Raw genomic sequence first — 16,672 nt, forward strand, 5'->3', positions numbered from 1 at the left:
GGTGTCATGGCAACGCGTGAGTAATTCTGGTGTCATCATAAACAGGAAGGGAGGATTGTTACTAGAAATGATTCAGATTTTTGACAATCACACATCCCCTGCTTTTGATGAACTGGGCAGACAAACAGTGAAGGGTGTATTATATGGTAAGTGTAAATTCATAATTTGAATGATTTTTTTTTAGATAACTCTTTATAGTGATACTCCATCATTAATAACTAATGCAGGATGAAAGAGTAGTTACTACATTAACAATTCAGCTACTATTAACTAATATAGAAACAAGCTTAACTAACCAGTAAGTAGTATCAAAATTAGGAGATACTTCTAAATATCTACAATAATGAGATTAGTTAACTTTCTCAGCCGTAATCAGTCATCGTTTTTACTCAAGTGTTGCCTATATTATGCAGGAGCTACTGGAGATCATAATTTTATGGTGTAATTTGTAATTTTTCACTCTACATTAATGGTCCAGGTCTCCATTGCATTGAAGAGTGTTGCCTACATTAGTGATGCATTTTATGCATTCGTTGTGCATAAAAAAAGATAATTGCTAACGTCTCACACTGTAAAAATGAATATGCTCTATCGAATCAATAGAATTGTGGCAACAGATAACCAGCAATATTATTAATTAAATTTAACAAATTACAATTGAGTAGTAATTAATCAAATTAAAAGTTAACCACTTAAAATGAGTAAAGTTTACACCACAAAAATTAACAAAAATATCTCACTAACAGACTGACGTCAAAGATTAATTAAGAACTCTTTATTTTATATTGGCAACATTGAAGACACCTGATGTTAACAAGCAGAATCACTGAAGGAGAAAACCGGCATTTTAAAACAAACACCGATCACCATAATGGTGACTTACATTTATGTTTCTTTGGTTGTTGTTGTAAGTTTTACTCATTTTAAATGGTTAACTTTTAAGGAATTAATTTGATAAATTATTACTCAATTCCAATTTGTTAAATTTAATTAATAATATTGCTTGTAATCTGTTGCCACAATTTTTTTTTGATTAGATAAAGCATATTCATTTTTACTGTGCAGAAATGTTAAAGTTGTGATTAGTAATAATAATTTGTCATAATTACCTATTAGTTATTCTTAATGAGGCCAATCTCATTAAGTAATAATAGATTACCTAATAAAGTATTAACTGTCTTAGTCCTAAATTCGATATAATCTAATTAGTTAAGCTTGTTTCTATATCAGTTAATACAATTCTGTATCAAAATTTATAGGCAATGCTAGTTTTTTTAGGCACGGTGTATAGGGAATTACAAACCTGCGCACATTTACTCAAACACACATAACTATAGAATCAGTTCTTAATGTCAGCGTTTATCACAGGTTCAGTTTAAAGTCTGTTTAGAGAGAACGGTGTCGTCTCCAATTTATAACTAATGCTCATTTCAATGGAAGTGACTCAATCAAAACCAACTTTAGCTGGAAAATAACATTATTCAAGAACCACTATAAAACCAAACCAATCTCTGTTACCTTAAATTATAAGTTTTTAAGTACCTAAGTACAGGTACTTGTTATAAATACCTAAACTGTATAAGTTATAAGTACATAAATTGTAAGTTTATCTCTGTAAAGCTGCTTTGAAACATCTAGACTGTTAAACATGCTATTTAAACGAGTGACAATTAGTTAACAGCTGAAAGATTTCATGTAGAATTAGTCATTAGTCCTGTATTATTATTATTATTTTTAATGCTTTATTTCAACATTCAGTTTACAGTGTGAAACAACAAAATTAGAACACTATAATGATTATTAAAAATAACAAAAATATAAAGAATAGTAAAAGAAAACACTACACCAACACCATAGCACAAAATAGAGAGAACTAGACAGTAAAATCAATAGGAAAGAAAGAAAGAAAGAAAGAAAGGAAGGGAATTACTTAGATTAAAATAACTTTAATTATTAATTAAAGGGATAGTTCACTTTGAAATTATTTTTTGGTATGTTTTATCTTACCTCAAGGGCATCCAAGATGTAGGTGTCTTTGTTTCCAAAGTATTTTCAATTGTGATATTTTTAGGTCAAACCGTTCTTGTCTGTCAGTCATATAATGGATGTCTATGGTCACCACCTCAAAGAGCATGCACAGAAAAGTCCAGATTAAACATGATTTAATGACTCGTAAATGTAAGTACACACTGATGGCCTAAGACACGAAACGAGCGGTTTGTGTGAGCGGTTTTTACCTCTTGTAACCACAGCCACATCCAAGTGATCTGACGGCACGGGTGCTTCGGTCTGCGCAAGCGTCGGAAAGCACTGGAAGTGTTCTCTCGCGTGGTTGCAGAAAAACAAAATCAACGTTGTCTGTTGATGTTGTCTGTCGAAATCGTCTTCCATTGTGTGTAAATCTCTGTGTAAACAATGAGTGACGTACACGCATGAGAGATCCCTTCTGCAGATCACTTCAGATCAGTTGGATGTGGCTGTGATTACAAGAGGTAAAAACGATATAAATACTGTTCGTTTTCTCACACAAACCGCTCGTTTTGTGTCTTAAGTCATCAACGTGTACTTACATTCACGAATCATGTTTAATCTGGACTTCTCTGTGCATGATCTTTGAGGTGGTGACCATAGACCCCCATTATGTGACTGACAGACCAACGGTTTAACCAAAATACATCAAAATTGAAAATACTGTGGAAACAAAGACACCTACATCTTGGATGCCCTTGAGGAAAGATAAAACATATCAAAAATTAATTTTAAAGTGAACTATCCCTTCAAGGTTAAACGTTTTGTGCGTCATGCTAATTGTCCATGTTGGGTTTATTTCTTTTGGGTTAATTAAGTAATAGAGTAACTCTAACCCTAACCCAGTAATGTTTTAAACATCGGTTGACATTAGTCCTGCATATAGTTCTGAATGACGCAGAAGTGTCCAGTCCTCAGTGTAATGAGCGGCTCACTCCTGCAGATGGAGCCTGTGACCGGCACGATGGAGACGCTCGCTGACACCACAGAATACGACTACGGGACAGCGGACGCTGCCTATGTGTGCGACAGCAACGGCAGCAACGACTTCGCCAAACACTTTCTGCCCCCGTTCTACTACATCATCTTCATCTTCAGCATTCTGGGAAACGGAGTCGTTCTGCTCGTCATATGCAAGTTCGAGAAGCTGAACACGGTCACGAACATCTTCCTCATCAACCTGGTGGCGTCCAACATCTTCTTCACGCTCACGCTGCCGTTCCAGGCCATCTTCCACTCCGACCAGTGGGTGTTCGGGGAGGCGATGTGTAAGCTGGTGAACACCGTGGACCGTCTCGGCTTCTACAGCTCCATCCTCTTCCTCACTCTCATGGCGTTCGACCGATACCTGGCCGTGGTCCACTGTGTGGCCGCTAGCAGACAGCGCAGGACCTTCTACGCCGTGGCTTTATCTTCAGCGGTCTGGAGCATTAGCCTCCTCGCTAACAGCGACACCTTCATCCATTTCACGGTTGAAGAGTATTCGAGGGAAGGGTTAGTGTGTGAAGACTCGAGCGAACCCCAGTGGAAGGTGTTCGGCCTCTACAAGCAGTTCGTCCTGTTCTTCGTCTTCCCGCTGAGCGTGTTCATCTACTGCTACTTCAGGATCACGCTAACAGTCTTGTCCACGCGGATGAGCGGGAAAATCCGCACTGTGCGGCTCATCTTCGTAGTCGTGCTGATGTTCTTCCTCTTCTGGAGCCCGTATAACATCGTACTCATGATGAACGAGAACCGAGATCCCGAAGATTGTGAAAGCTTGCTTCAGTACGCTCTGTACGTCACCTCCAACATCGCTCGCTTCTATTTCTGCGTCAACCCCGTTTTTTACACCTTTCTGGGAAGAAAGTTCCAGAACCATGTCCGAGGAGTGTTGAGGAATCAAGCTTCGTGTTTATCGAGCCAAACTACTCTCAGCGGGAGCAGCCGAACGCTAGCTTAAGAGATTAGCATTGCGCTGCTTTCATTCCACGTGAAAAGAAAAAGTGAAATGAACCAGCAAACGAGTGTTGATGTTGATTGATGTATACGTGATAAATCATTGTGATTTCATTCACATTCACAGTGATATGTGTTTCCCTTGTTTACTGATTTGGATTGCACTTTATTTTAAGGTGTCATTGTTACAGTGTACTGTAATTTATGGAAGCTTGTTTCCGCCACAGAATGAAATATAAAAAAGGTAATTGTGACTTTTTTTCTCACAATTGCGAGTTTAGATCTCGTATTTCTGACTTTATTTCTCAGAATTGCCGGATGTAAAAGTCACAATTGCGAGATATAATATTGCAATTGCGTGTTATAAAGTCAGAATTGTGAGATATAAAGTCAAATTTGCGAGATAATGTCAGAATTGGGAGATATAAAGTCAGAATTGCGAGATATAAAGTCAGAACCGTGCGATATAAAGTCAGAATTGCGAGATATAACGTCAGAATTGTGAGATGTAAAGTCAGAATTGCGAGATATAAAGTCAGAATTGTGAGATATAAAGTCAGAATTGTGAGATATAAAGTTAGAATTGCGAGATATAGTCAGAATTGCGAGATATAAAGTCAGAATTGCGAGATATAAAGTCAAAATTGTGAGATATAAAGTCAGAATTGTGAGATGTAAAGTCAGAATTGTGAGATGTAACGTGAGAATTGCGAGATATAAAGTCAGAATTGTGAGATATAAAGTCAAAATTGTGAGATATAAAGTCAGAATTGTGAGATATAAAGTCAGAATTGTGAGATGTAAAGTCAGAATTGTGAGATATAAAGTCAAAATTGTGAGATATAAAGTCAGAATTGTGAGATATAAAGTCAAAATTGTGAGATATAAAGTCAGAATTGTGAGATGTAACGTGAGAATTGCGAGATATAAAGTCAGAATTGCGAGATATAAAGTCAGAATTGCGAGATATAAAGTCAGAATTGCGAGATATAAAGTCAGAATTGCGAGTTATAAAGTCAAAATTGTGAGATATAAAGTCAAAATTGTGAGATATAAAGTCAGAATTGTGAGATATAAAGTCAGAATTGTGAGATGTAACGTGAGAATTGCGAGATATAAAGTCAGAATTGCGAGATATAAAGTCAGAATTGCGAGATATAAAGTCAGAATTGCGAGATATAAAGTCAGAATTGCGAGATATAAAGTCAAAATTGTGAGATATAAAGTCAGAATTGTGAGATTAAAAGTCAAAATTGTGAGATATAAAGTCAGAATTGTGAGATTAAAAGTCAAAATTGTGAGATATAAAGTCAGAATTGCGAGATATAAAGTCAGAATTGTGAGATATAAAGTCAAAATTGTGAGATATAAAGTCAGAATTGTGAGATTAAAAGTCAAAATTGTGAGATATAAAGTCAGAATTGTGAGATGTAACGTGAGAATTGCGAGATATAAAGTCAGAATTGCGAGATATAAAGTCAGAATTGCGAGATATAAAGTCAGAATTGTGAGATATAAAGTCAAAATTGTGAGATATAAAGTCAGAATTGTGAGATATAAAGTCAAAATTGTGAGATATAAAGTCAGAATTGTGAGATATAGTCAGAATTGCGAGATATAAAGTCAGAATTGTGAGATATAGTCAGAATTGTGAGATATAAAGTCAGAATTGTGAGATATAAAGTCAGAATTGCGAGATATAAAGTCAGAATTGTGAGATGTAAAGTCAGAATTGTGAGATATAAAGTCAAAATTGTGAGATATAAAGTCAGAATTGTGAGATGTAACGTGAGAATTGTGAGATATAAAGTCAAAATTGTGAGATATAAAGTCAGAATTGTGAGATATAAAGTCAAAATTGTGAGATATAAAGTCAGAATTGTGAGATGTAACGTGAGAATTGCGAGATATAAAGTCAGAATTGCGAGATATAAAGTCAGAATTGCGAGATATAAAGTCAGAATTGCGAGATATAAAGTCAGAATTGCGAGTTATAAAGTCAAAATTGTGAGATATAAAGTCAAAATTGTGAGATATAAAGTCAGAATTGTGAGATATAAAGTCAGAATTGTGAGATGTAACGTGAGAATTGCGAGATATAAAGTCAGAATTGCGAGATATAAAGTCAGAATTGCGAGATATAAAGTCAGAATTGCGAGATATAAAGTCAGAATTGCGAGATATAAAGTCAAAATTGTGAGATATAAAGTCAGAATTGTGAGATTAAAAGTCAAAATTGTGAGATATAAAGTCAGAATTGTGAGATTAAAAGTCAAAATTGTGAGATATAAAGTCAGAATTGCGAGATATAAAGTCAGAATTGTGAGATATAAAGTCAAAATTGTGAGATATAAAGTCAGAATTGTGAGATTAAAAGTCAAAATTGTGAGATATAAAGTCAGAATTGTGAGATGTAACGTGAGAATTGCGAGATATAAAGTCAGAATTGCGAGATATAAAGTCAGAATTGCGAGATATAAAGTCAGAATTGTGAGATATAAAGTCAAAATTGTGAGATATAAAGTCAGAATTGTGAGATATAAAGTCAAAATTGTGAGATATAAAGTCAGAATTGTGAGATATAGTCAGAATTGCGAGATATAAAGTCAGAATTGTGAGATATAGTCAGAATTGTGAGATATAAAGTCAGAATTGTGAGATATAAAGTCAGAATTGCGAGATATAAAGTCAGAATTGTGAGATGTAAAGTCAGAATTGTGAGATATAAAGTCAAAATTGTGAGATATAAAGTCAGAATTGTGAGATGTAACGTGAGAATTGTGAGATATAAAGTCAAAATTGTGAGATATAAAGTCAGAATTGTGAGATATAAAGTCAAAATTGTGAGATATAAAGTCAGAATTGTGAGATGTAACGTGAGAATTGCGAGATATAAAGTCAGAATTGCGAGATATAAAGTCAGAATTGCGAGATATAAAGTCAGAATTGCGAGATATAAAGTCAGAATTGCGAGTTATAAAGTCAAAATTGTGAGATATAAAGTCAAAATTGTGAGATATAAAGTCAGAATTGTGAGATATAAAGTCAGAATTGTGAGATGTAACGTGAGAATTGCGAGATATAAAGTCAGAATTGCGAGATATAAAGTCAGAATTGCGAGATATAAAGTCAGAATTGCGAGATATAAAGTCAGAATTGCGAGATATAAAGTCAAAATTGTGAGATATAAAGTCAGAATTGTGAGATTAAAAGTCAAAATTGTGAGATATAAAGTCAGAATTGTGAGATTAAAAGTCAAAATTGTGAGATATAAAGTCAGAATTGCGAGATATAAAGTCAGAATTGTGAGATATAAAGTCAAAATTGTGAGATATAAAGTCAGAATTGTGAGATTAAAAGTCAAAATTGTGAGATATAAAGTCAGAATTGTGAGATGTAACGTGAGAATTGCGAGATATAAAGTCAGAATTGCGAGATATAAAGTCAGAATTGCGAGATATAAAGTCAGAATTGTGAGATATAAAGTCAAAATTGTGAGATATAAAGTCAGAATTGTGAGATATAAAGTCAAAATTGTGAGATATAAAGTCAGAATTGTGAGATATAGTCAGAATTGCGAGATATAAAGTCAGAATTGTGAGATATAGTCAGAATTGTGAGATATAAAGTCAGAATTGTGAGATATAAAGTCAGAATTGCGAGATATAAAGTCAGAATTGTGAGATGTAAAGTCAGAATTGTGAGATATAAAGTCAAAATTGTGAGATATAAAGTCAGAATTGTGAGATGTAACGTGAGAATTGTGAGATATAAAGTCAAAATTGTGAGATATAAAGTCAGAATTGTGAGATATAAAGTCAAAATTGTGAGATATAAAGTCAGAATTGTGAGATGTAACGTGAGAATTGCGAGATATAAAGTCAGAATTGCGAGATATATAGTTATTATTTTGAGAAATAAATAATATATCTGGGTATATAGATAATATATATATATATATATATATATATATATATATATATATATATATCTTTTCTCATATCAAAACTGAAATGTAATAATTATTACGTATAAGGTTAATTAGTTAAGTAATTGATATATATATATATATAGGGTGATCAGGATCAGGTCTTCATCAGGGGTTTATTCTGAGATCAGACACACACACACACACACACACACACTGAAGGGGGTTCTGAGATAACAACTGTCTGGATGTACATTTTCCCGGTTATTACACATATACATGCCACATACCTAAATAATAATAAGAACAAAAATTGTCAGTGTCCCTCCATCACGCTTGCAGAAGAGCTACAGCCTAATGTGCTCAGCGCTGGCTCCTGTGTGTGGAGATCCTCGCTCAGCAGGAGAGCATGCTGGGAAACGGTGTGTCGGAGCAGAGAGCATGCTGGGAACGCTGTCAGAGGAAAGCAGAAGATCAGGCTGAGTCACTGCTCAGAATAGTGAAGTGTGGGTCAGTGACACACAGTCATGGGGACAGACGAGCCGTTGAGAAATGTCACTGAAGGAAAACAAACAGCGGTCAAACATTTTAGCGGTCGGATTTTTTGGTCACTTATAAACCTGAATATTTATAGAAAACGACACATAAAGACATTAAGTTCACTCACCTAGTCCAAGCCTATATCAGTTAAAAACATCCATCCTTCTGTGCTTTTCCTGCAAGTGTCCGAGTTAAAGAGCAGGATTGGCCGTTTAGTGAAGCTGATTGCTGTGGCCTATCCAGATTAGACATGGATCTTCCTTCACTTTATATGTTTTCTAAGTATGAATGGTAGTTTAATAAATTTGTTTGCGATCAAATATTCAATTTCTCTACTCTCTGTAGTGACATCAGCGGTAGCAGTTCATACTAATACCACGTTATTTATGTCTTGTCGATGATTGGTTGATATACCAACCCGATCTCATGGCAAATTCGTGCAAATTTATACGACTTCATAAAATTTTTGCTAAATCATTCATATTTATATTTTATGAGTTGCCCAATTCGAATGAATTCCTACGAATGACCTACTCCTGACCCCGCCCCTAAACCTACCCGTCACATGCGTATAGTAGTCTGGGTTTCCCCATTCTGCCGATTTAATTCGCTCTGCTAGGCAGTCTGGATACCATGAACCAAACTATTCCCTGAAAAAGTGAACCAATCACAGAACGGCGAGGGAGCACAGGCGCATTTGATAGACATTCGTATCAGCCAATAATACGGCTATGGGGATTTGTAAACCACACCTCAAATACGAGAAAATCAACATGCGGTTTCCAGACCACGTTTCATTCTCAATGGTGTTAGCCAGGCTATGCGTATATAGACAAATCGTACGAATTTGCACAAATTTATAAAAATTTGCGATAGCGTTGGATATAGCAAAGGAAGTTAGTTTAGGTATGTTCCTTTTCTCAACACCGCTAATCGCTGAAAGTCAAATACTCAATGGTGATTGGCTAATTTTAAAAATATTTTTTCCATCGGAGGCACAAGTCTCGGGTTTTGGATTTGCATCCTCTCCATTTCTCCATCCCATCAGACTCGTGTGTCACAGGTCAGGCACACACAAAAAAAATGTACTAGGGAGGTTGTGCACTTTACATAATATATTTATATATAGTTTACTTATAATAATTGTTTGTTTTTTTTTTACTTTAAATGTTTTTTTTTCTATTAAGGTCTATGTAATTGTGTCTCAACTTAACAGTACAAAATCCTAATGTGTTGTCTAAACACAACCCATTTATGTTAAGTAAAAAAAAAATGTGTACATCCAGTATAGTGCGAGATGACTGCCATTTTGCCCGAACTTAATTTTATTGTGTTCAATCTGCTTAAATCTACGAACAACTTAAGTTTACTTAACCTGTTTGTGTTTGCTTACATGATTGATTTGTGTTGCCTTAACTGAAACTGGGCAGCGCTTTTAGTTCCCAGCATGCTTTGCATATGATTGAATTAAGAGAGAATAAATGTTAAAATTAAGTGTTATTTTATGTTGTTTTTTGTTTTGTTTTTTTGGAGAAATTTAGAAAAGGGGAAGACTTGATAGTGTGTAATAGTGTTTAATGTTAAATTACATTGGAATTATTAAACCATGTAAATTACAGTGGGTTACCATTGTGGAGAAGAGTGGAGCATTTTGTTAGCCTGTCGACTGATTTCATGATTTGCTATTTAGTGATGGGAAGTCCGGTTCTTTTCCGCGAACTGGTTCTTTCGGACAGTTCGTTTTAATGAACCGGTTCAAAAAACCGGTTCACCAGTTCTTTTACGTCATCACGTAATGACGTCAATTCTATCATCCCGGCGGATAAAAATACTGTAAAGGCATTTGTAATCATAACTTCAGTCAAATAATAGTACGCATCGTCATAATCATCTTGGATAAGTTTCTTACATTTACATTTTGAAAACGAACCCTGCTGCAGCCTAGGCGATGTGCTAACGCGGATGTTTTACATGTTTTAAATATATAAAATGAATAAATGGTCTTCATCATTTCATTTGTTATTAAATAAACCTACATTTCGCCGATTCGCCCTCTCATTTAAGTCTTGGGTTCACCCGTACTACTGCGTGCTCGTATATCAGCACGGGATCAGCCGGCCGAAAGAAAGTTCTGTTCAGAGACGGTGATATCACGCATGCGCAATATCTCCAGCTCATCGGTTCTCCGTATCGAACGTGTCCGAAAGAAACAGTTCTCGGTTCTGCACTAGTGATTCAAGAACTGCAACAACCAGTTCTCGACTCGAGAACCATAGCATATCCTGTGTGTGCTGAGCTGAAACCTTAATATACAGTCGACAAAACTAAAAAAATCGATGCATGTCTGTCTCTAATATAGCCTTCTGTAGCCTATACAGTATACATCATGTTAAACATTTAATTCGTTATGTTAACACATTATAAACATTTACTAAGCAGTGCACCATTAAAACCTTGGCAAGAGTTTACATCAAAGATTTATATTGTTACTTAGAAATTAAATGAGCTGTTCCTGAAAATATTATTTTAGTATAATAATAAATGTTTAGTAGTTTGACAGTTTTAGAATCCAACCATCGTTTCCAATCGTTAAAATAATACAGTGATACAGTAATTATGTGATAAACATGTTTCCAAAATGTTTTATTTTGTTACACTTACTGATGTTCAACTAAAGACATGGAAACATACATTCCGTCCCTCAGAAAAAAATGGTTATACTGGTTATCCGACCGCTGTACCTGTACGTTCGGTAGTACACGCATGCGCAATATCAGCTGCTCGTGCTCATCACTTCTCTCAGCACCAACATATGTCTCCGTTCAGTGAACTTTTTGAGTTACTGGAATAAAATGTACTTCTGGATATTGGTTTATTTCGATTCGGAGGGACTCTCAGGCATGTCTGAAAGTGAGTAACTTTAGTAACTTGTGGTTTAGCGCTGACGCAAGACGCGAACTGTTTCGAACGATTCAGTCCGATTTAGTGTACTGGTTCGACCGGTTCACTAAAAAGAACCGGTTCAAAAGAACGATTCGTTCACGAACCGGCCATCACTATTTCTATTGCTTTGGATGAAGGAGCATGTAAATCTTAGCATTCAAGATGCTAATATGTGCTTCTGCTAACTAATAGCTAGCCAAAGTCTATCAATTTAATTAATTATCACTGAATCAAATGATATATAAATGGATGAATAAATATAATAAAATGCCTTTGAATCATGTCAGGAAGCCTTTAAAAATTCACGTTGAGACTACTTAAATTGGGTAATTTAAAATTACATAATTCTATTATGTTGAAGTTACATGAAGAAAATTATGTTTGGAACCTGTTGACAAATTAAAATTAATTAAAGCCAACATATAATTTTTTTGAGTGCAGTCTGGGAAGAAGCGCGGGTGGTTGCACTTACAGAGAGGACATGACAAACAAGAAATACACATTGGCAGACATGAAAGTTTGAGTTGGCTGAGCCTGATGAGCCGCCACTGAAAATTACATTTCAAGTTGACTCCACTACATTTTGCACATAAAATATGACCAGTGGCTCAATTTCCCACAAGTTTGGCTAGTTTTGTTGTTTTTTGTTTTTTTTAGTTTTGGTGCAGACACTAGTGTCGCCTCCCGTCTTCATTCCCACAGTTCGGCCGGTCTCCTTCTGTGTGTTTCCTCAGATGAACTCCACGGCCCTCATTTCTCAATCAATGCAGTTTCTGTGTGTGATTTCGCAGTTCACTTTTGCAGAAGTCTTTGCTAGACGTCTCCCTCGTGAAGATCTGTGGGTATGATATATTACCAGTGTGAATGATTTAGGCCTAGATATTCAGAAAATTGTATCTATTTTGAAATATGCTTTGACATAAAACTATTTGACAGGAAACAAATAAATAAATAAAAGTGTGTGTGTGTGTGTGTGTGTTTGGGGAGGTAGGGTTACAGATGGGCTGATTGTGATGACAAAATGATGACTAAAGCTTTGCTCATGCATTTTAATCAAGTAAAATAATTTTTTTTTAACAGTTTCAGTAACGCATTCAGTGGTTTAAAACAGACCTGTATCTTTTAGTTTGATAAATGTCTCTATATATTAGCAATTATCAATCCTGGGGCTTTGTTGGTCAGTAAATACATGAACCAGTGAATGCCAAAATGAATTCGATTGATGATGTCATAATGCTGTTTACGATGCCATGAATTGCCATAACAGCACTAGTTTAGGGTCCAATTCTCTCTATTAACTAGTTGCTTATTATCGTGCTTATTACTAGGATATTGGTTGTTTATTAGTAATTATAAAACACATATTAATGCCTTATTCTGCATGATTATATTCTACATCTCTATACTCAATACCTAAACTTTACAACCACCCTACTAACTATTAATAAGCAGTAATTAGGAGTTTATTGAGGCATACAGTATTTAATAGTGTGAATTTAACCCTATTTGAAATGTGAAACTATGCTGGCCAGAAGTATTCATAAATAAGACCTACGTATAATCCTGATTGGTCATACCTGTATTGTGAAGAATTTCTTAGAGAGGGTGGCTCACCTTACCCCACTCTTACCATCAACAGAGAAGCAAGGTTATTACTTTAATTTAAAAGGCACTTTAAAAGGCTCGGAAACCAATACATTCATTCACATAGTGAAAGGACATGATCCACAAATTTGCACCAATATTTATAGTCATACATAACCAGAGTGCACAGACTAACTGAGTTCATTTGTCAGCTGAAGTCAAAGTTTTTTGGATTTGCAATAAAACAGACTGTCCTGTGAAAGTACCCTCTACAACAGCCAAAGCAGTTCTTTCTGCCATCATTTGCATTTCCCAAGACATCTATATAAAAAACAAAACAGAAACAAACAAGGACAAGGCATAAAAACAAGACATAAACCCTTCCCTGAGAATTTAAAAGCAGTCTAATGTTACCCTGGTGTGTTTTATTTTTTAATTTAATAGAACCGACAACTTGAGCTTCTCTTATCTAAATGTATGTTGAATGTGACTTGTGGGATTATAGCAGCATGTACTGTATACAGTGGCCTCTCCATTACATTTTTTAAAAATTTGTTAAATGGCTTGAATATATATAAAAATAAATGAAATAATATATTGCATGAAAAAATAAATGAGATAAAATACTTAAAGAGTGTTTAGATAGACCAGTTCGCATGTAATGGCCATTATGGTGATCGGTGTCTTTACTCTCGACTTTCAATGCTAGTTTTTCTCTGGCTGCTGTAACTGAGTGTCTGTAAGGCATGTTTGCTATAGCAAAGAAGCATGTCCTGATTTAACACAGTCTCATCCCAAATCGTCATATAACTGACGTTTTGGGACGTATTTTGACCATACGTCAATATCCGCCTTTTTAGGGCCCCCTTAAACGTCGGTAGATGGCGATCCCGGGCCGTCATACAACTGACGCTTTACCTTTAACGTCAGTTAGGTGACGGGTTAGGTTTAGGGTTAAGTTTAGGTCTGGGGTAGAGTTAGGATCCCATAACCTCATCTACCGACGTTTAAGGGGGCCCTAAAAAGGCGAATATTGACGTATGGTCAAAAGACGTCCCAAAACGTCAGTTATATGACGATTTGGGATGAGACCGGGTTGCCTGATTTTGCGAGTTAGACACGTTCCTGGGTCCACATATTTTGTTGATCCTGGAACAACATTCCGGTCTGAAAATGTAGTCCTAACCATATTCCTAAACCTAACCCGGGTACAGTTAGGTTCTCCCTAAAATCAGAGGGAAGTGATAGTTGAATAACACTGATGTAGAAGCACCTAACCCTGGTTGTAAGCCTAAACTTAACTGGTTGTATACCTAAACTTGACATAAACTGTAAACTGGTCCCTCAAATCTGATTGGTTAATTGGAATGTCGCTCCATGATGAACAAAGATGTTGATTCAGGAACGTGTTGCACTTGGTGAAATCAGGTTCTGCAGCCAAATCCATTTTTTATAAGTATTTACTGATGATGACATCATTAGTTAATATATAAGTTGAGCACAACTAAAGCAAAACTGATCACCATAACGGTAACTATCGTTGTCCCAACACTCTTTTGTATGTCTTTGTATTAAAACTTACAATTATGAGTAAAACTTGCTTGAGAAATGTAAGGAAATCAGTTTCCACACACAGTTTAACAACAACAAGAACAACAAAAATGTATGTAGGCAACTACTTTTGAACTCAACTTATTTGTGTTTGACCAATTAGAATTGACGTTTTCAACATGCACAGTTAAGTAATACCAACACAACTTTCCTTCTAAATGAATTCAAATATGTTGTGTAGCAAAAACATAACTCAACTTTGTAACTCACATTAAAACACATTAGGTTAATATGGGCCTGGTTTCACAAACAGGGTTTAGATTAAGCCAGGATTAGGCTTTAGTTAAATTAGGAAATTTAAGTATCTTTTATAAATGTTCTTTAGGAAAAAAAAAAAACATGACTGGTGTGCATCTTGAGACAAAACAGCGGCACTGACATATTTTAAGATTTGCCTTGTCTGTCCCATATTTTTGAATATATGATAAGCAGCAATTATTCAATATATTTTTAATAATATATATTAAGCCATGTAATATACTGACCATAAACATACGGAAATACATGTTCTGTGCGTATGGGCTTGCCAGTGTTTGGCTCTGGTCTGGATGTGTTTGCCTCTCAGCTGTTGTTGAGTCAGAAGGATTGGGTTCTTGACTGTGAAATAAGCATGCACCTTAGGGTTTAAAAGCAATTCCCAGGCCTTTGCCTCTGTTAGGGAGTCATGTGTGTGTGTATCGTCTTCATCACTGAAACACTTCTCCTCCCTCATAAGTGCTTCTGCTTCACATTCACCCCTGCAGAGAGCATGCACTCTTCGTACACAGCGTTTCATTTCCGTAATCATGTCAAAAATAACATTTTCAACACTGTGGGTTTGGTTAATCTTCTGCTTCCTCATGTCTGCTTCTCACGTGACGTGGCAGTTGCCTTTTCTTTTGGGAAAAAATATTACTCATAATGATGGAACAAATTGTGGGCAATGTAAGGCTATTCAAAAACATCAACATTATTTTTTATCCTCAAGAAGCAAAAAATATGCATATAAACCAATTATTTTATTATATCTAGTTCTGTTCTAGTAAAAAAGCTTTTATTAAAACAAAGGCTAACACTTTACAATAAGGCTTTGTTAACATTAGTTAAAGCAACACCAAGTAATTTTTCACCCTACAGGTTGGAAGTGGAATTGTCCATTACCGCCGTCGCTAGTCCCTGTAAAGGCAATTCTAAACAAAATTCTAAACACATCGTAAATGTTAGAAATGTATTGCTAAAACATATTACAAAGACTGTGAACTGTGAAGTAATGAAATGTGGAGTTAGACCGTTAAACAGTTTTTCACCATTGCTATTTTCCGGATTTTTTGGGCGGGGCTAAAACAGGGCTCGATGACGCACTGGAGCCCATGAGCTTGTGGATACGATACGATCATGTACAAAACAGATCGGTGTCATTATTTAAATTTCCTAAAAATGATCACATCATGAAGAGGTGGATTAATTTTGTGCAGAGCCAACCTTGATGAAGAGCTGAGGATCACCGCTATCACCCGCCTCTGCAGTCATTTTACACTGGATCGTTTTATAAACTTTCGTCAGAGACAACGACTCTGAAAAAGATTTGTTCATTTTGATGAACGAGTTCCAACAGGAGAGTCACGAACGCGCATCACAGAACAGAGCAAGGCGAGCATTTGAGCTTATAAAACTTAAACTTTGTTATTTATTTATTAAATGAGCGATCGTTTCGCTTGATAAGACCCTTATTCATCGTCTGGAGTCGTTTAAAGCCCTTTGAACAGTTTGCACTGAAACTGTCTTTTGGACCTTGAACCGTTTGGTTCCCATTGAAGTCCATTATATGGAGAAAATCCTGGAATGTTTTCATCAAAAACCTTCATTTCTTTTCGACTGAAGAAAGAAAGACATGGACATCTTGGATGACACGGGGGCGAGTAAATTATCAGCAAAAGTTTTTCTAAAAGTGAACTGCTCCTTTAACATTTTAATGTACATAAACGACGACCAGTGATCACCAAATGTCTGGTTAGATTTCATGACAGTTTTAAATGGTTATGATGAGCGATATGAGACAAATTTGGTGATCGTTTCCCACACGGATTGGACCCTACCCAATCTAGAACGCATGCCAATGTT

The 16,672-nt window shown here is 35.7% G+C and overlaps 1 protein-coding gene across 1 annotated transcript; it reads left to right on the top strand.

The window, feature by feature from the left end:
- The first annotated feature begins 50 nt into the window (after positions 1-50).
- LOC120475743 (C-C chemokine receptor type 4) lies at positions 51-4,535 on the top strand. Its single transcript, XM_039666410.2, has 2 exons — positions 51-146; positions 2,972-4,535. The coding sequence occupies exons 1-2, from the start codon at positions 144-146 to the stop codon at positions 3,968-3,970; spliced, it is 1,002 nt and encodes a 333-aa protein (XP_039522344.1). The 5' UTR covers positions 51-143; the 3' UTR covers positions 3,971-4,535.
- Positions 4,536-16,672: the final 12,137 nt, after the last annotated feature.

This window comes from Pimephales promelas, chromosome 22 (genome assembly GCF_988280905.1).
Source record: "Pimephales promelas chromosome 22, fPimPro1.hap1.1, whole genome shotgun sequence".
NCBI lineage: Eukaryota > Metazoa > Chordata > Actinopteri > Cypriniformes > Leuciscidae > Pimephales > Pimephales promelas.